This window comes from Crocuta crocuta, unplaced genomic scaffold (assembly GCF_008692635.1).
Source record: "Crocuta crocuta isolate KB4526 unplaced genomic scaffold, BGI_CrCroc_1.0 scaffold69, whole genome shotgun sequence".
In the NCBI taxonomy this organism is placed as follows: Eukaryota; Metazoa; Chordata; class Mammalia; order Carnivora; family Hyaenidae; genus Crocuta; species Crocuta crocuta.
The window spans coordinates 856,208-875,979 of record NW_027551576.1 but is presented as its reverse complement, the minus strand read 5'-3'; the positions used below and the strand labels follow the sequence as shown (position 1 = coordinate 875,979).

The 19,772-nt window shown below is 45.9% G+C and overlaps 1 protein-coding gene across 6 annotated transcripts in view; it reads right to left on the bottom strand.

Moving 5' to 3' along the window:
- Window positions 1-6,368, bottom strand: part of MTMR14 (myotubularin related protein 14) — a 44,706-nt gene extending 38,338 nt beyond the window's left edge. For 3 of the 6 annotated variants that reach the window (XM_077751498.1, XM_077751496.1, XM_077751499.1), the window contains exons 1-2: window positions 6,135-6,368; window positions 3,570-3,718 (exon numbers count right to left, since the gene is read on the bottom strand). In XM_077751498.1, the coding sequence (XP_077607624.1) occupies window positions 3,570-3,718; window positions 6,135-6,290 (305 nt within the window). In that variant the 5' untranslated portion in view covers window positions 6,291-6,368. The remainder of the gene's footprint in view (window positions 1-3,569; window positions 3,719-6,134) is intronic. The other 3 variants (XM_077751497.1, XM_077751495.1, XM_077751501.1) reach the window with 3 other exon arrangements.
- Between the last annotated feature and the right edge of the window lie 13,404 nt (window positions 6,369-19,772).

Genomic DNA, 19,772 nt, shown 5'->3' with positions numbered 1-19,772 from the left:
AGCCAGGCCCCAGAAAATCCACGCTCACTGAAAACCAGATTCTGCCACTTCCCCTCACTCAGTTTCTCTATGAAATAAAAAGGCACCTCAGTACAAAATAATCGAACTGAACTTAGATGCCAGGAGAATATGAAACAGAGAACACATACAGTACTGTCCACAGCAGTCTTCCTCTCGCCCTCTGGTGGCCTCAGGCCATTTTCACAGATCTGGTCAGCACCATCTATTGCAACAGAATCTCACTTAGTCACACCAGCAGCTTCCTCTGAGTTCTAAATGCTTTGAAACTGCACTGGATTCTCCCAGCTTGAGACCGTCCATTCTGCGAACTTCACAAAACCCAGATGGACAACATGACAGTATTGCCCTCGTAAGGAATCTGGGCAGTTGTTTAGTGTAGAAGCAGGCATTCTTTTTTTCTGGTTAGGCAGTGGTTTATTTTGCTGGTTCCCCTACTCAAAGAACTGATTCAGTTTCTGTTCTTAGTAGTTCCTGTTTTTATTTTTATTATCTCTCGGCCTTAGGATCTTTTCCTTACAGCGCTAAGCACTGCGCTGCGTCTGGCACATGATACTCAGATCTGAATGAATAAATGTTGGCTTGTATACTTATGTTGGTCTTGTGGGACTGAGCTATTAACCTGTGGAATCTGATGCTATCTCTGAGTAGGCAGTGTCAGAACTGAGCTGAATTACAGGACACCCAGCTGGCGTCCAAGAATTGGTAGTGGGGGGCAGCCCTCAACCCCTCCCACACTGGAATTAGGTGCAAACTTAACCACTGTCCCCCTAGGCCTCATCTGCACATCCCCTAATTCTGTCTCTTGTTACACTGTCACTGCTTCTTGATTGGTCTTTGTTACCCACAAGACCTAAAAGAGGGGACTTCATCTACCTGGTAGGGCTTCCACTGCATCCCTGGGGACCGCCACGGGGCAGCAGCACACTGAGTTCTTGCTGACAAACACACGTCTTGGCTGTAAAGAGATCCCTGTCCAGGCTTCTATTCCCAGATTATGGGCTAAACCGGGGGTTGGGTGGGGGGGTGGATGAGCAGAACTAAACCGTTTCCTGAATCCAGTTCTATCCTGTGCAATGCACTCTAACTAGTGCCATATTAACACCAAAGCCAGGTATGTAAAGAAGCAAAAAATCCTGCTTCTTCTCACCTAAACGTGCATATACTGCCTTCTCTTCAACTCAATAGCACTGCCCACTCAAAATTACTTCACAGCCTCAGAAGGAGTAAAAAGTAAAAACAAACTCCAGTAACTCCTTGAGGACTATGACTACACCACCGTGGCCCTGGCCGTGGAAGAAGCGTGGTGGTGACGGAAAGGAAAGGCAGACAGATGGACAGAGCAGAGTGAGGAAGACATAGATTTTAATCCCACTCTGCTCCCCACTTCTGTGATCTCAGGGAAAGGCAAGTTACTTCTCTGGGTTTTACTTTCTCTTCCATCCAACGAATGGGAAGTGACACCATGCCCTCCGCTGCGTAGGCGCAGGACTTGAGCGAGCTACTGGGTGGAACCCTAACACCTGCCAAACGGCAGGCACTCGACAAACATCAGTGTCCTCTTCTTTAAGGGCCAGACTGAACCAGCACTGAACCCCTTTCCTTCCAGGAAAAGCTTCTGTGAGGTCACCAAGACTGAGTTCCTTAATGCGCTGCTACTACAGGGTGGTCTGGCATCTCCTGGGAGCTGGGCCCCACTCAGATTTTGCATTGTAACTAAAGCCCCAGGTGAGTCACTCGGAGTCAACCTGCAGAAGAACCACCTTGACCACAACTGAGCTTAATTAACATCAGAATGCCATCAGGGCACCAGGGTAAAATCCCGAGCAGAACTGAAGAGGGTGGAGAGGACAAGGGCAAGGAAAGAGAGTTCTTGTTCAGAAACTTCAGCTTAAGTTCTTGTTCAGAAACTTCTCCCTAATTCTGGAAGAAGTTCGGAAGTGACAGAAACCATGTATAACCAAGCCCAAATCTTTAGGCTCAGATTTCCCTGGGGTTCTTAAGCTACACGACTGGGGGTAGGACACAATTTCTGTGATCTGCATACAACTTGGTTTTCTAATACATTCATTTTTCTCCATGAACCCCACCACAACCTCATGAGAATGCACACTTAATAGACATTAAATTTTAGAGGTAAGTAAACTAAGGCTTAGTCTTTAAACTCTGACTGGTTAGTCCTCTGCTTGAAAGCCTTCTCTGGCTCTCTGTGGCCTATAACAGTGGTTGTCAGGCTATAGCATATGTGAGACTCATCTAGAGAGCGAAGAATGTAGATTCTGGAAATTCTGATTCAGAGGCCCTAAAATCTGTGATGTTAGGGGATACCGGCACCATAAAAACCACTAACACCCGCAAGTCCACACTCCTTGGCCTGATGATCAAGACCACATACAAATTGGTCCTTCAGGACCTGTTAGGACTGCGACTCATCCTTCTAATTCCAGCTGAAGAGGATCTCTACCACGGGGTCTTCCCAAACACGCGCACTCCAGGCAGAACGAACCATTCTCCCTGGTTTGTCTGCAGCAGCACTTCTCAAACTTTAACGTGCATTCGAATCGCGAGGGCATCTCGTGAGGCTGTGATTTTGATTTGGTAGCTCTGGAGCCAAAGATTCAAAGTCGCTGGCCAGTTCGTGGGCGCACCGAAGGGCACACTGAATGGCGAGGGGCTGCCGCACCGCGCACCGTGACTCTACTGCCGCACTCACCCTAACATCGCACCCACAGGGCCGTGCTCTCACAGCTCCTGTGGACAGCAGCGAGCACGGGAACTACGGGAAAAACTCTGAGCGCAACATAAAGCCTTTCCCCGAGCCCCCATGCTGCGATTACTTATTAGCCTCAAACAGCTGCTACCATTTACTGACTACCTGCAGGCTGTACCCTGCGCCAGGCGCCTTGTATCTGCTCTCGTCTGACCCGCTGTTACCCCACAGAGGAGCACTCAGGCCGTGGTAGGCCCTCAGTAACCGTAGCTCTTCTTTCCAATTCTTACGGTAAATACGCCAGACTTGTAACAGCCCCACTCGGCATCGGGGATTGCACTAGCCACTTTCTAGACACAGGCAGAGACTTACCGATGAGAAAACTAAGAGACAAAGAGGTTAAATAATCTGCCCAAGTTAGTTATATAGCCAGCATATAACTCGAGCATTCTGACTTCAGACTTTTAAGCTCGACATCTGGTTAAGTGCTCTTAAGAATGGTGACACAGCATACCTCCCAACCAGACTCTCTTAAGAAAAGGTCACTAAGGTTCAGAAAGCTGAGGTGTGAAGTAAGCCGTCTTAAGTCAGCGAGCCCTAGGGCAGGGGAGAAATAGTCGAGGAATGTGACCTCCAGCCGCTCGCCCTATGCCACGCTACTTGGTCAGTCTAACTTCTCAAACCCTGAATGAAACAAAAGACACCAAGAAGGCTTTCAGACCTTAACCTGAGGAAAGCGAGCCTACCCCGCCCAGCTCCCCACCCAGTCGCAGACTTCCTGACTCTGGATGAGCTGTCAGAGCCTCCCCGGACAGGCACACTCTAGTTACATGATGCTCACGTGTCTTTCTCCTTCTCAGAACTTTCATACTCCAGGAACACGATGTGCTGGGGGTAGTGGCCACAGATATCCCCATTCACATTTTGGATCACACTGTAACAGTAGTCTCGGCCAAACAGCTCCAGACATCTCTTCTCAATGCGCTCAACCTGCACAGAGGAGGACACCTGAGCGTAAAGAAGATTCTGGGATTCTGGTATGAGAATTAGACAGTTTGTGACCTGGAAAGGTCAGTGGGAATGACACGCGCCTCTGTGATTATTGTTCAATGCCTGGAAGAGACACTTTGCTGGCACACAGGCCCTAGATGTGTATTTCATTAATCTATCTGCAATATGCTTTGGGAGGGTCTCTGAACCCCTCAACGTTGCAGTGAGATTGTTATGCATTCGAAGGAAAGGATTATAATTTTCATTAGATTTTCAAGGGGGTCCACAATCCATAAAACATTAAGAACTCTTGCTCTACGTTACTTTAGCACTAATCGGTTCTCTTCCCTTAGTTCCAGATTACTCCCCATTCTCCAGCCACAAACAAGTACCTAGACATTCTAGTTGTTGTAGTGAGTAAAAGCGACACACAAGGCTGTCTCCCTACACTCTATTTTATTGGCCAAATAGAAGGAAGAGCTTCCCTTAAAACCGTTCCTGTTTAGTTCACAGTTTGGGGAAAGGCCCACTAGAACAAAGGCCTAAGTCGTGTATTATCTTGAATAGTCAACAAGAGATCAGGAATCCTGGAGAGGCTTTAAGGCCAGCTGTAGTGAAAGTCAGGTCTAACTAATTCATTATCACCCTAATCTTCCAGGGTGTAAGATGGAAAAGGAAAAAACTCATAGCGGCTTAGACAAGGAATTCTCAAATCTTAAGATGCATGAGGATCATGAAGAAGCCTGTTAAAAAATGCAAATTCCGGGGCACCTGGGTGGCTTAGTCGGTTAAGCGTCCGACTTTCGCTTAGGTCATGATCTCGCGGTTCGTGGGTTCGAGCCCCGCGTCGGGCTCTGTGCTGACTGCCAGCTCAGAGCCTGGAGCCTGTTTCGGTCTGTGACTCCCTCTCTCTCTGACCCTCCCCTGCTCACACTGTCTCTCTCTCTCTCTCCTAGAAATAAATAAAACATTTAAAAAAAAAATGCAAATTCCAGGTTCCTACCCTCAGAAATTCTGGCTCAGTAGAGATGGATGGGAGCAAGGAACCTTTATTTTTAACAGTACTGAAACAGGGGCACCTGGGTGGCTCAGTGGGTTAAGTGTCCGATTCTTGATTTTGGCTCAGGTCATGATCCCAGGGTCGTGGAATAGAGCCCCACATCTGGCTCTGTGCTGACTGCATGGAGCCTGCTTGAGATTCTCTCTCCCCCTCCTTCTCTGCTCCTCTTCCCTCGTGCTCGCACTCAACTCTCTCGCTCTCAAAAATGAACTTAAAAAAAAAAGCAAAAAACGAAACTCACATACCAAAGTTTATTTATCCAGATGAAAACGATTAAAAAAAAAACAGGGGCACCTGGGTGGTTCAGTCAGTAAAGTGTTCGACTTCAGTTCAGGTCATGATCTCGCGGTTCATGGGTTCGAGCCCCGCATGTGGCTCTGTGCTGACAGAGCGTGCTTGGATTCTCTTTCTCTCTGCCCCTACCCCACTTGCAGGCTTGCGCTCTTTCTCTCTCTCTCAAAATAAATAAATTTAACAAACAAACAAGGCTGAAACAGGTGGCCCTCTGGCTAAGCTCTGAAAAACACTTGGTGGTTTGGAGAGTGGGGCAGCCCCATCATTACTGAAGTTTCCCCTAGTTACTCCGGAGAGTAGCATGATGCCAAGTGCCATATGCCCAGCGGTCCCGAATGGTTCCACGGCCCAGAATGGAACAGAACCCACTAGAAAGCCTGATACTAAACCTATCAACAGCACATAGTGAGTAAGACATAGGAGAATGGCAAGATTCCCCTTTGCCTGTCAAACAGTACCTAGCATGGGAATGGCCTTCCTAGGCTGGATGCCTTCCAGGTCTGGTAATAAGGAGACTAAAGGGAAACCTAAGGGGAGGAAGAAAGAGGAACTGAGACGGGCTTATGATAAAGTAATAGAGAGAGCGTGGGCTGTTTTCCTGCTACCAGAAGGGAAGAGATGAGCTTAGGTCTAAAGTCACGCTAAGCCTATATAAGGAAGCAACACACTCGGTGTTTGTCTCGGTTCCATTCTGACCTCTGACCTGGAGAAATCCTCTAGACTTTTTTTTTTGTCTCATCACTTAAACCTGGGTGCTTTTGTACCCACGTCTGATGCCCAGGAACAACCCTCTTCACCTTCCCCTCCCTATCTCTGAACATGGTCTCTTAGCTCTGATCCTTGACCTCCAAACCCCTGGTCGCAAACCAAAGGACGCCCCTCCTCGGCTCATGCTGTGACCAGTTCCTCCTTTTCCGGCTTTTAAACCCGACCCTTACTCTCCAGATCCAGACCCTAAGAAATTACGGCTCTCCTTCCTCTCACCCCTGACCTCAGCCTTTCCCTCTGTAACTCTGCAAGCCTAGAAGCTTCTCTCTGTGCTCATCACACCTTCGAACTCACCTTCGAGCCGCCCGTCCCGCTACAGTCCTTGGCCCGGTACTGAGTCCGGGAGAACTCCTCCAGCAGTTCCCCGAGCCCCGGCTCCCGCGGCGGCGGGCTGCCCGAGGAAGCAGCGGGCCCCGCTGAGGCGACAGCGGCTGCCCTAGCGCCCGCCATGGCCCAGCCCCGCGTCCCTTCTAACCCCACGTCCCCCTCAGCGCGCCTCAGCCCTGCCCATGGCACCTGGAGTTACCAACTCCGAAACCTCCCGAACAGCCTCAGCCGCCGCCTTCCCTCTCCACTTCCGGCCCCGCCCCACCCTGCCGGATGTTTACTTCGGCCCAGGCCAATCGGAGCCCGGGACTCGCGCCCCGCCCCGTGATACCCGGCCCACCTCCAAATGCGGCGCGATCCAAGTGGTCTAGGGAGAGGCAGCCGGGGCAACTCGCCCACACCTCTTGCTCCGCCCCTCGGGGGTTTCCCCTGGGGAAGCCGGGCTAAACCACTGGGGCTGCGGGAGGGGTGTCGGTACGGGAAGCAGGAGGAAGGAACTATGGGAAAGAAGGAGAGGAAGACTGGGATAAACCATTCCAGGGAGACGAAGAGGGGACGCTCGAAGGCCGCTAGTGTTGGCAGTCATAGTAATAAGAGTAAGTAATAATAAAACAGCAATTCATAAGACGCTTCTTTTTGCACTGCCCCTCAAAACGTCCCTGGGATTATAAGATATAATATTATAGTCGACCCATTTTATCAAAGAAGGAACCGGGAGTCATAACTGTGTTAAAATTCTATAACTGAAAAGCACCGTATTCTTTGTTCTTTTTTTGTTAATGGAATATTTCAAACATTCAAAGAAGTGGCGAGAATAGGATAATGACCCCCTCATGTATGCATTCTCCGTTTCCACAATAATCAACATAAGCCAGTCTATCTTGTTTAATCAATCTTTCCTCGTTCAGGAGAATTTTGCAGCAAATCTCATCACTTCATGGGTGAATATTTTAGTATTTATCTCTAACAGATTAGTACTGTTACAAAAGGATTTTGAGTGAGGGGAGGTGCCTGGGTGGCTCAGTGGGTTAAGTATGCGACTTCAACTCAGGTCATGATCTCGTGGTTCACAAGCTCGAGCCCCACGTCAGGCTCTGACAGAGCCTGGAGCCTGCTTCAGATTGTTCCCCCCACCCCTCCCCCACTCACTCTCTGTGTCTCTCTCTCTAACAAAAATAAATAAACATTTAAAAAATTTAAAAACCCAAATGATTTTTTTAAAAGACAACTTAGGCATGTTACAAAAAAAAAAAAAACAAAAAACCCAAAATTCAACAAAGCAAATTTGGCATTATTCAACCGTTCATGAACCTGGTCGCATCTCAGGTAGCAAGGAGAAAGGAGCTCTGGGGAACTGTACTAAATAGAAGGATTTTATAGTCAGAAGGAAGATGGGACAAGGAAGTTGAAAGAGTGGAACATTTCAGGCAAGTTTATCTTTCTTTAGGGGAAGACAAGGGATCTTATCATGCAGATTACCTCACTAGTGCTGACCAGGAAATTCCAGAATAATTGGTTCAAAATTCCACCCCTGGGAGAGGCTGTAACTCCAACTAGATTAGGCTTTAAATCTTGATGGTGCTAAGCAAAAGTGACTCCATTTGGGAGCTTAGTATTTCTTTTTAACAGGTGATACAAACTTTACTTAATACCTCATGAAGCAATAGTCTCTGTTCCCAGGAGTCCAGAGAACTGCAAAATGGGGCAGGAGGCAGGAAGACTTTATAGGATATAGAATAAGGAACAAGGAAGAGAAAAAAATAGAAAATAAATAAGAAAGAAGGAAGGAAGTATAGCGCCCAGAGTTGGCTTGTAGCTGGGACACAGGCAGGCAGGAGCACTTGACTCAGGGGGTCCCAAACAGACCAGGTTTATCCACTTGCCCCTGACAAAATCTAAAGGCAGAGCAACCAGTGGTTGTGAAACAAGAGAGGGATTTATTTCAGTGAGGCCAACACGGGGAAGACAGTGGACTAGCTTCTCAAAGAATCTCAAAGACTCTCCAAAGTGCTGAAAGCATTGCCAGGTTTATATAAGGAAAATGTGGGACAAAGTTCGGTGGGTACCTAAGGCAGTAAAGGTGTGGTCAAGCATTGTCCTGGGTGGGGTCTGGCTGGCTCGGGGCAGTCCTTCTTGCTTGAGGAGGAGGAGGTAGAAAAGATACTTTGCAGGATCTTTTGCTGGAGTTATGAAATTAGCTGGAAAGAAGAACTTAATCAATTAGAAAGTTTGAGATCAAAATGGAGAGAGTTGAAGTCCTCTTTCAGACTTGGCATTTGGGGATTGGCTAAATCTAATGTTTCTGGTCAAGCAAAGCACTTATGGGGACGTGAAAGTTACCTGAGTTTCAGTTTGTTGACCTGGTACCCTAGGCAGGAATGGGTGTACCTTGGACCTAAAAATTGATTTCTCCTCTCCCCTTTTTGATCATCCTCTTGAATGGTTTGATTTTTTTTAATCAGTATTGGTGTGACTCTCAGTTACCGTTGTGTCTACAGGTCTCAGTATACTATTCACAAGAGATGACGTCAGGATTGTATTCTTGGAACTGGCTTCATTCTTCTGTTCTCTGTTGTCATTCCAGTTGGAGAGAGACTATTTGGTGGATGATCAGTGGGTGCACACATGTACTGAAAACTTTTGAGAGAATGTAACATATAGGGAGCAATAGTAATTATGGCCAACAAAACAATATTCATGATCCAAAACAGCTAGAATACTGAGGATACTTTTTTTTTTTTAATTTTTAAGTCTATTTATTTATTTTGAGAGAGACAAGGGCGGGGCAAAGACAGAGGAAGAGACGATCCCAAGCAGACTCCACACCGTCAGCACAGAGCCCGATGTGGAGCCCGATGCAGGGCCCGAACCCACGAAGGGCAAGATCATGACCTGAGCCAAAACCAAGAGTCGGACACTTAACCGACTGAGCCACCCAGACACCCCTGAGGATACTTCTTTAAGCCGGTTGACTTGTTTACATATTTTGTGTATTTCTTTTTTTTTTTAAACATTTATTTATTTTTGAGAGACAGAGCATGAGCAGGGAAGGGGCAGAGAGAGACACGGAATCTGAAGCAGGCTCCAGGCTCTGAGCTGTCAGCACAGAGCCCCATGCAGGGCTCGAACCCACAGACCGGGAGATCATGACCTGAGCTGAAGTCGGACGCTTAACCAACTGAGCCACCCAGGCGCCCCGTATTTTGTGTATTTCACATGTCTCCACTCACCCAGAAGTGTTTATCTAGCAAGCTTGTTCCAGAGAAACTGAGGCATTGGAAATCAGGAAGAAGTGTGTCACAAGCAGAACTGTAGGATTACCAGGGGCGTGGCAAATCCAACAGTTGATATACCAGCCTTTGTAACGGCCTGAGATACGGCGTGCACAGTGCCGTTATCTTTACAGGCCAGGGGAAGGTAAATGGTGAAGAAAAGAATCATAAATGGAGAGGCTTGAAAAAATGGAATGTAGAAATGGCCCACAGCGACCCCCTGGCTGAATACAGACTGGCTCATCAGGGCACCCACTTCACAAGATACCCAGGCCCTAACTATCCAATGGGCTACTTACTACAGGGCACAGTTAACAAAAAGGGGGAAATTCCATAGATCCAGATCTATAGATTCCAGACCTCTTCACCTTCCTCCTTTAAAAACAATCCCCGCCCACTGTCTCATTGTAGAGACAGCCTGCTGCTCCCTTGTGATACAGTCAATAAACTTCTATCCCCTTTGTTTTGCCTTGAGTGAATCCTTTCATGGCCCTGTGTGACCAACTTCTACCTGATCATTGCCCCACGTGTGGGAGCCCCAACCTATCAAGAGAGACAGCACAATAAAAACCGTTATAGTATAAGAATTGGGAAAAGAATGGTCAGAAAGGGAAGGAGGAATGGAAAGAAATGTCTTTGATCCAGTTTTGGAGTGGGGGGGGGAGGGGCGGAGCTGATGGCCAAGAAAGAATTCTTGAGATGTCTTTAGTGCAAAAAGGTGATTTTATGAAAGCAGGGGGACAGGACCCCCGGGCAGAAAGAGCTGCGCTGGGGTCGTGCAGAGTGACTGCTTCTAGACTGTGGAGTTGGAGCTCCCGGAGAAATGTCATTCTCTGCCTGTCTCAAGTACTTGTCAATGGGCTAAGGGTTATAAAGTAATTTAATTTTACCTCCCATTTCCTTCTTGCCTGTGTTCCCCACATCACTGTGGAGGGGAGGGTAATGTTGAGGCTCCAGCAAGCTGAGTCTATGGGTTTCTGGAGGTTAGGCTATTGGTAAGATGGCCTTTTTCTTGTAAATTACTAAGACATTTGTCAACTGATGGAGACTCAGGTCCTGAAGGACTGCGATCTCTATGAGTTAACCATTTGTTTTTCCCTTTCCTTTGTCTTTGGGCAGCCAGGAGTGCCACACTATCCCGCCTGGGTTGGGGGGAGGAGGCCAGCTTACCTTCTGCTCCCTCATTAATCTAACTTCTTGGGAGAAAGCAGTCTACCTTGATTGCAGCTACTTCTCCTACTCAGTTTGCTTTTGAGGTCTTTAGCATTCATCCAGGACCAAATGTCAGGTGTGGCCTTCTGTAGTTGTGCATACACACCCAAACTTTGATACCTGTGAAAAGTGAGAGAGGATTTGTTTTCACAAAGACCAAATAAAAGCTGTGCTGTCTAGTTACAATAGGTTTACAACCTATTGGGAATATTGGAAATATGTGCAACCCCCCCCCCCAAACCCTTAGACACTAAACCCTCTCTGTTTCACAGGCTTATTCATGTTGGTTTTGCAATGAGCATGTGCCAAAGAACAAAGGGAGGAGTCTCTGCATCACCTCAGGGAATGCGTACTTGTTCCAATCNAGTGTGCCTGTCCATCAGACACCCGCTCTTGCAAGAACGTTGATTAAAGCCCCACTCCTCTGTGCTCCCAGTCTCTGCATCTCTCCTTGGATTGGGTCGATGGGCTTATTTCTAACAATAATTTGGCAATGGTGTCAATGGTCAAGAATACTTGGTAGGGGGCGCCTGGGTGGCNATTTGTTAGAGTCCTTTCCATGAATCTCACTTTTGCAACAGCATTAGAGTAAAATAACTACATGCGAATGACAAAAGACTTAAAAATATCCATGCTCAAAGACCTGATGATTCTTTATTATAAAGAATTAACAAAGAAATTTGATCATTTCTGGTGAGGGAGCCAAAGGCAAGCTGAGGGCAAAGCACAAGCTAGTAACAGTCCCCTGCCATGGGATGTGTGTGACACTCCTCAGGCACTCCGGGCGGCCCAAAGACAAAGGAAAGGGAAAANCATAGTGATGAGGGAACCAAAAGCAAGAAGAAATGTAAACAAAATTAAATTTCTTTATAACCTGCAGCCCACTGACAAATACTTGAAACAGCCTGAGTATAACATTTCTCCAGGACCTCCCTACTGTCTTAATGCTTTGCTACAGGGAAAAATAGCCTTAGCTTGACAATAGCTAGGCCTCCAGTATTTTATGAGTCCTCTTTAGCATATGGAAGTCCTCTTAGAAACTTCCCTTTTGCTTTGACCTCCCTCAAAGCCATAGTATATAATAATCAGTCACTCCTCACAACCCCAGGCAGCTCTTTCTGCCATGGATCCGGGCCCCCTGCTTTCATAAAATCACCTTTTTGCACCAAAGACATCTCAAAAATTCTTTCTTGGCCGTCACCTCCAGACTCCCACCACCACTCCAAAACCACATCAATTTCTATGACAGAAAACATTCTAAGATGAAACCTGAAATTATAACTGATAACATTAAACCAGGGCCTATCAGATTTTTAGGAATTTTATACAAGTTCTGGAACACTTATGGCAATAACATACCCATACAAATATAAATTAAGAAGATTAAACATCACTTCCTATTTGGCATGCTTACTTTGTTATTTTATGAACCAAATAAGCCTAGTTTAACATTTCCCTTTTTATAGGGAGAAAGAACAGATCTTTTTTGAGATGTTCCAGGGACCCTCTAAAGTTCTCAAAGTTAGTTCAAGGTAAACAACAACAATAACAACAACTGCTACTACAACTTTACTAGAATTTGATTTGGGGGAAGTTTGTCAAAGATAATCTGTTTAGGGACAACTGGGGGGCTCAGTCAGAGGAGCGTGTAACTCTTGATCTTGGGATCCTGAGTTTGAGCCCCATGTTGGGTGTAGAGATGACTTAAATAAGTAAGTTTTTATTTTTAAAAAATTCATCTGGGGTGCCTGGCTGGCTCAGTTGTCTGATTCTTTATTTCGCTTCAGGTCATGATCCCAGGGTTGTGGGATCCAGCCCCATGTTGGGCCATGCACTGAGCGGGAAGCCTGCATAAGACTCTCTCTCTCTCCCTCTGTCCCTCTTCCCTGCTCATGCTCTCTCTTTCTCTCTCTCTCAAAAAAAAAAAAAATAGATTAATAAAAGTAACAGTTAGAGACTTCGAAGGCAAATACAGAAATTTATTTGTTATTTTATAACAAATTGTTAATTTATAACAAGTTGTTTAAAAACAAGGCACCCTTAACTCTTTTAATATTATTATATTATTATATACAATATGTAATATATAATGATATATAATATTATATTATTTGGGTAAGACATAAAATCTTTTCTTTTCAGGTAGATGTATTTAAAATGTAAAGAGGAGGGGCCCCCAGGGGCACCTGGGTGGCTTAGTCGGTTANTCTCCTAGAAATAAATAAAACATTTAAAAAAAAAAAAAAAGAGGAGGGGCCCCTGGGTGGCTCAGTCGGTTAAGCCTCCGACTTCTGGCTCAGATCATGATCTCACAGTTCGTGGGTTCGAGCCCCGCGACGGGCTCTGTGCTGACAGCTAGCTCAGCCTAGAGCCTGTTTCGGATTCTGTGTCTCCCTCTCTCTCTGACCTTCTCCTGTTCTCTCTCTCTCTCTCTCTCTCTCTCTCACACACACACACACAGAAATAAATAAAAACATTAAAAAATAAAAAATAAAATGAAACGTAAAGAGGGGTGCCTGGGTGGCTCAGTCAGTTAAGTGTCTAACTCTGACTCAGGTCGTAATCTCATGATTTGTGGGTTCAAAACCCAAACTGGGCTCTGCACTGACAGCTCACAGCCTGGAGCCTGCTTCAGATTTTGTGTCTTCTCTCTCTCTGCCCCAGCTCTGCTTGTGTGCGTGTTCTCTCTCACAAAACTAAATAAACATTAAAAAGAGAACAACCTTTATTTATGAATTTTTACTGAGAAAAGACCAATAATCTAACAAAACTTTATCCTTTTAACAGATAGGAAACCAAAAACGTATTTTGTACCAGGATATTTTTGATACTAGAACTTATTTTTTTAAGTTTTTAATTTTAACTCAAGTATAGTTAACTTACAGTGTTAAATTAGTTTCAGGAGTACAACATACTGATTCAACAATTCCATAAATTGCTCACTGCTCATCATGATAAGTGTAGTGTACCCTTTTTTTTTTCCAAAAATTTTAACATTTATTTATTTTTGAGAGACAGTGTGAGACAGAGCATGAGTAGGGGAGGGGCAGAGGGAGAGCCGGGGGAACACAGAATCTGACGCAAGCTCTTTGCTGTTAGCACGGAGCCTGATGCAGGGCTTGAACCCACAGACCATGAGACCGTGACCGGAGCTGAAGTCAGACCGACTGAGCTTAAGCAACTGAGCCACCCAGGCGCCCCATCTCTTTTTTAAAATTATTTTTTAAATTTACTTACTGATTTTGAGATAAAGAGAGTGAGTGGAGGAGGGGCAGAGAAAGGGAGAGAGAGAGAATCCCAAGCAGGCTCTTTACTACTAGCGCAGAGCCCAATGTGGGGCTTAAACTTACAGCTGTACTGACAGCTCAGAGCCTGGAGCCTGCTTCAGATTCTGTATCTCCCTCTCTCTGCCCCTCCCCTGCTCTCTGTCTCTCTCTCTCAAAAATAAATAAGCATTAAAAAAATTAAATTGCAGATTCCTGGCCAACTAATCAGAGCCCCAGGCTCCCAGGGGTGACTCTGATGTACACTGACATTAACCAGTGCCCATAACACCCCCACTGGAGATGGTCTGCTTCATTCAGAATTTAGTGGGCTGAAAATAGTGCTATTGTAGTAAAAAGAATGAGTTAGGGTTATTGGGTTTTCTAAGCACAGGACTATGGCAAACCTACCCAGAATCATCTGAATCTCAATTATTTTAGCTCAAATGGGGATGTGCTTTCTCCTGACAGGTGCTGGGAGCTGCATTCAATTTTCTAGGCCATTGTCTCTTCTGATTACTTTTCACTCAGCCCATCCCTATAAATTCATTCTGTGTTCTTGCCTCACAACTCATTTTCCCAGTTATTTTTCTCATCAAAATAATAATAAAACAAAACAAAACAAAGCAAAACAAAAAACCACCTTGGAAAGTTAATGAGGCCACCAGCTGCCTGAACAAGGTGTATGGGGCACTGGTGGCCAAGTTTGTACAGACAACTGTCAATGGAAAACAAAGTTCATCACAGTGATCAACAAAACAAGTACCAAATGTGTCTATTCGCCAGGCAGGGAAGGACCAACCAGTGAAGATATGCACGGAGGGCTCCCATAGGAGGGGACTCTGGAAGCTTATGCACTAGAAAGGGAGGGAGTCATTGTAGTTATGCTCATTAAGGACGGACGGTACACTCTGGATTCCATGGAATGAATGGGATGGGCTTTAAGATGTTGGACGCCTACCTAAAATCTCTTACAAGGGCGCCTGGGTGGCTCAGTCAGTTGAGCGTTTGACTCTTGATTTCAGCTGTCACGGTCCCAGGACTGTGGGACTGAGCCCAGCATCGGGCTCTGCACTGAGTGTGGAGCCTGCTTAAGATCCTCTCTCTCTGTCCCTCTGCCTCTCTTCCCTGCTCACTCTCTGTCTAAAATAAAATAAAATGAAATTTAAGAAATACAATAAAATCTCTTAAACCATTTAAAAAAAATTTTTTTAAGGTTTTATTTATTTCTAGGAGAGAGAGAGAGAGACAGCGTGAGCAGGGGAGGGTCAGAGAGAGAGGGAGTCACAGACTGAAACAGGCTCCAGGCTCCGAGCTGGCAGTCAGCACAGAGCCCGACGCGGGGCTCGAACCCACGAACCGCGAGATCATGACCTAAGCGAAAGTCGGACGCTTAACCGACTAAGCCACCCAGGCGCCCCAAAATCTCTTATTAATAGTCATCTTTTCCCAGTTTAGAAACCTCAAGACTCATTCTCAGACATATCCTCCCAGTTCCTGCTGGTACATATTAACCAGGACCTATAGCTCTTTTTTTCTCCCAAAGCACAGGTAGTACTTTCCTATTCGGTCCAACCTGAGACTTGACCCCCATAGTTACCGGTTGAGAAGCAGTGAGCGGGCAGAGCTGGAGGAGGACAAGGATCAGATCAGGGTCTGCCTCGGGTGAGGCCTTTTCATGGTCTTCAGGAAATGGAAGCTGCTGTCCAGTGTAAGCAGGGGTTGGGGTAAGCACTGCTGGCTTAGAAGTTTTCAGACAGGGGGCACCTGGGTGGCTCAGTCGGTTAAGCATCCGACTTTGGCTCAGGTTATGATCTCACGGTTCGTGGGTTCGAGTCCCGCGTCGGGCTCTGTGCCGACAGCTCGGAGCCTGGAGCCTGCTTCAGATTCTGTGTCTCCCTCTCTCTCTGCCCANAGAGCCTGGAGCCTGCTTCAGATTCTGTGTCTCCCTCTCTCTCTCTGCCCCTCCCCTGCTCGACTGTGTCTTTCTCTCTCTCTGAAATAAATAAAACATTTAAAAAATTTTTTTAAAAAAAGAAGTTTCCAGACAGTTTGAAATTCAAGATTCTCTACTGCAGTGTCTTAGTCTATTTGGGCCGCTCTGGCAAAAATATCGTAGACTAGGTAGCTCATAAACAAAAGAAAGTTATTTCTCACCTTTCTGAAGGCTGAGAAGTCCAGGATCAAGGCACCAGAATATTCAGTTATCTGGTGGGAACCTGCTCCCTGGTTCATAGAGGGCTTTTTGCTGTGTCCTCTCATGGCCAAAGGGGCAAAGGAGCTCTCCAGGGTGTCTTTTATAAGGGCACTAATCCCATTCATGAGGGTTCTGCTCCCCTGATCTAATTACCTCCCAAAGGCCCCACCTCCTAATACCAGCACATGGTGGGTCAAGATTTCACACAGTGGGGGCACCTGGGGGGCTCAGTCGGTTAAGCGTCTGACTTCACGTCAGGTCACCATCTCACAGTTTGTGAGTTTAAGCCCCACATCGGGCTCTGTGCCGACAGCTCGGAGCCTGGAGCCTGCTTCGGATTCTCCGTCTCCCTCCCTCTCTGCCCCCTCCCCCACTCGTGCTCTCACTTTCTCTCAAAAATGAATAAACATTTAAAAAAGCTAAAAAAAAGAGATTTCAACACATAAATTTTGGAAGGACACAGAGAGACAACAGCCTGAATCTATCCAAATGTCTACATCTTGAGTGTCAAAGAGCTACCCATTTTCTATAAGGTTCTTGACTTCAGTGAAGGAGATTTTTCGGAGATAGGAATTTAGCTTTCTTTTAACTCCTCCACCCTAACAACCAAATTTTGGGTCTGGTTTTCAGCACAGTCTGGCTTCTGTAGAAAATGAGAGTCTTTTTAGGTACTTTNNNGTTTTTTTTTTTTTTTTTTAATACATATCAAAAGTTATCTGGCTTGAACTTCTTATTTTCTTTCTTCGGAGCTTCTGTAAAAATGAATAATAGCCAGATGCTGTCCCGGTCCTTATTATTACAATTGTTCTTGCATCTTTCAAATATTAGGGCTATTGCCCAGGCTAGTGCAATACCTGCCACTGGCCTTCCAGTACATTCTTCACTGCAGGTGAGTGTAATCATGATGATACAGCATGACGAAACGTGCTCTCACATCAACAATGGGGTGTTCATTGCCATACAATTTGCTAACACCATCCTGAAGATCTGTTTCCTGGGCCTATTTCCGGGACCAACTGCCACAGTTTGGTTCTCTCAGAAGCAGTCCATGAGGCAAAGGTTTGAGTGCTGGTAGTTAAATGAGGAAGTGATCCCTAGAGCTACCTAGAGAGGACTGAAGAAGTGAAATAAAGAAAGAATGCCATTTCAAAATGCATTAATGAGCAAGTGATTGCGATGGGAAGCGAGCTCACTTCTGGGGACCTGTGGAAGACCATGACGATGAAGGAAGCTCCCAGGCGCACCAACTCCCCGGCACATCAGCCTTCTGAACAGACACAGGCATGCTTCCGGATCCACAGAAAGGCCTTGGCCTTTCAATCGGCAGCTGTTTGCATGGATCAGAATAATGGGTACTCACGGGGAACGGGCAGTGCACTGACAGTAGCTGCTACACCAACATTTCAAAACGCTTATTTTGAAGTTCTGGTTCATCTGTGATGGAGTAGCCGATATCAGTCTTCCCTTCTCCCCAGCAGTAACTGTAAAGACTAGGCAATGTACAAGCCGCGACAGCACTGACTAGGAGCTAATGCAGGCAAGAAGCCTACAAGGTGAGCCCCACATTCACAATGTTCTCTCCCTCAGGACATTTTTCAAACTGTGAGGCATGGTATAGAACGCAAGCATAGAATGGGCAGAGGAAACAAAGACTGGGGTTTGAGGCTATCCAGTGGCTGGGATTTGGGGGGCAGAGTCCCAGAGAGAAGAAAGGCTTAGAGAAAGAGCCCCAAGAAAATCTGCCTACACTGGAAATGACAAACATCTTGCTGAGAAATTAAGGAAGTCCCAAACTAACGGAGAGAGATTCGTTTATTTTTGAGAGAGTGGGAGTGGGAGAGGGGCAGAGAGAGAGGGAGGCAGCGAATCCAAAGCAGGCTCTGTGCTGTCGGCACAAAGCCTGACACCCACAAACCATGAGATCAGGACCTGAGCTGAAGTCGGACGCACCTGATCGAGCCAGGCGTCCCAGGAAGAGATTCTTTGTTTATGGATTGGAAGTTGTCCTTTCTCCCTCCATATTGTTTTCCACAGTGGTCGCACCAATTTGCATCCCCACTAACAGGGTATGAGGGCTCCCTCTTCTCCACCTCTTCGCCAACACTTACTATTTCCTGGTTTTTTGATACTACCTGCTCTGACTGGTGTGAGGAGAAATCCCATTGTGGTTTTGATTTGCATTTCCCAGTTGGCCATTTGTATGTCTTCTTTGTTAAAGATTTATTTTTTTTTAAATGTTTTTATTTATTTCTAGGAGAGAGAGAGAGACACAGCGTGAGGAGGGGAGGGTCAGAGAGAGAGGGAGACACAGAATCTGAAGCAGCTCCAGGCTCTGAGCTGTCAGCACAGAGCCCGACGCGGGGCTCGAACCCATGAACCGCGAGATCATGACCTAAGCGAAAGTCGGACGCTTAACCGACTAAGCCACCCAGGCGCCCCTGTATGTCTTCTTTGAAAAAAGAAGTCTGTTCGGATTTTCTGCCCATTTTTTAATTGATCTACTTGTTTTTTTGCTGTCAAGTTGTGTGAATGATTTACATATTTTGCATATTAACCCCTTATCAGGTATATGGTTTGAAAGTATTTTATCCCATTCCCTAAATTGCCTTTTCACTTTGTTAATGGTTTCCTTTGCTGCACAGAAATTTTTTAGTTAGACATAGACCTGCTTGTTTATTTTTGTGTTTGTTGCCTTTGCTCTTGGTGTCAAATCCAAAAAAGTTACCGACAAGACAGATGCCAAGGAGATTACTGCCTATGTTTTCTTCTGGCAGTTTTAATAGTTTCAGTCACCCTATTGATTTTAACTTCATTACTTCTATAAAAATCTTATTTCCAAAAAGGTCACATTATCTGAGGTAGTAAGGGGGTAAGGACTTCAACATTTGTTTTTAAGCTTATTTATTTATTTTGAGAGAAAGAGAGTACAGGGGCAAGTCAGAGAGCGGGGGAGAGAGAGAATCCCAAGCAGACTCCGAGCTGTCAGTGCAGAGCCCTACATGGGACTCAAACCCATGAATTCTGAGCCCATGACCTGAGCTGAGATCGAGAGTTGGTCACTTAACTGACTGAGACACCTAGATGCCCCTCAACATGTCTTTTAGTGGGGACGCAATTCAACACTTTATAGGATGCTTAAAGTTCTTCCTCACTGTACTCTGTGAACGATACCAACTTCCTGTTTCTTCCCTTTGAAGTGGCTGCTTCCTCTTATATCCCAAGATGAGTTACAGGGGCGACATCCAATTAACACGTTCCTTTGTCTTTTGGGGCATTGGACGGCAAGCTTCCTCTATTCTCTAACCAGATATATTATGAAGAAGCAATCAAACAACAATTTTAGTAACATCGAGAAAAGGGTAAATAGTAAAGGGTATTTCATGCCTTTGTCCCTATCCCTTGTAGGTGAGAGAAACTACCTTAGGGAGAGAATGCCCCAGCCAGCAGGATTGTGCTCTTCCGGTGACAGCTCAGCCAGTCTTTCGGCTACATGGTGAAGGAAGCAAATGGCCAAGAAGTCCCCTCACCTGCTTTACAGAGTGTCCAAGAGACTCCTGAAACCATGGTCCCTTGCCACCTGTATCTATCAGGGTCCCAGCAGAAAGTGGATAGAACATCAAATTTGGGGGAATTGAGAAAGGTCTACAGAAAGGACTAGTTA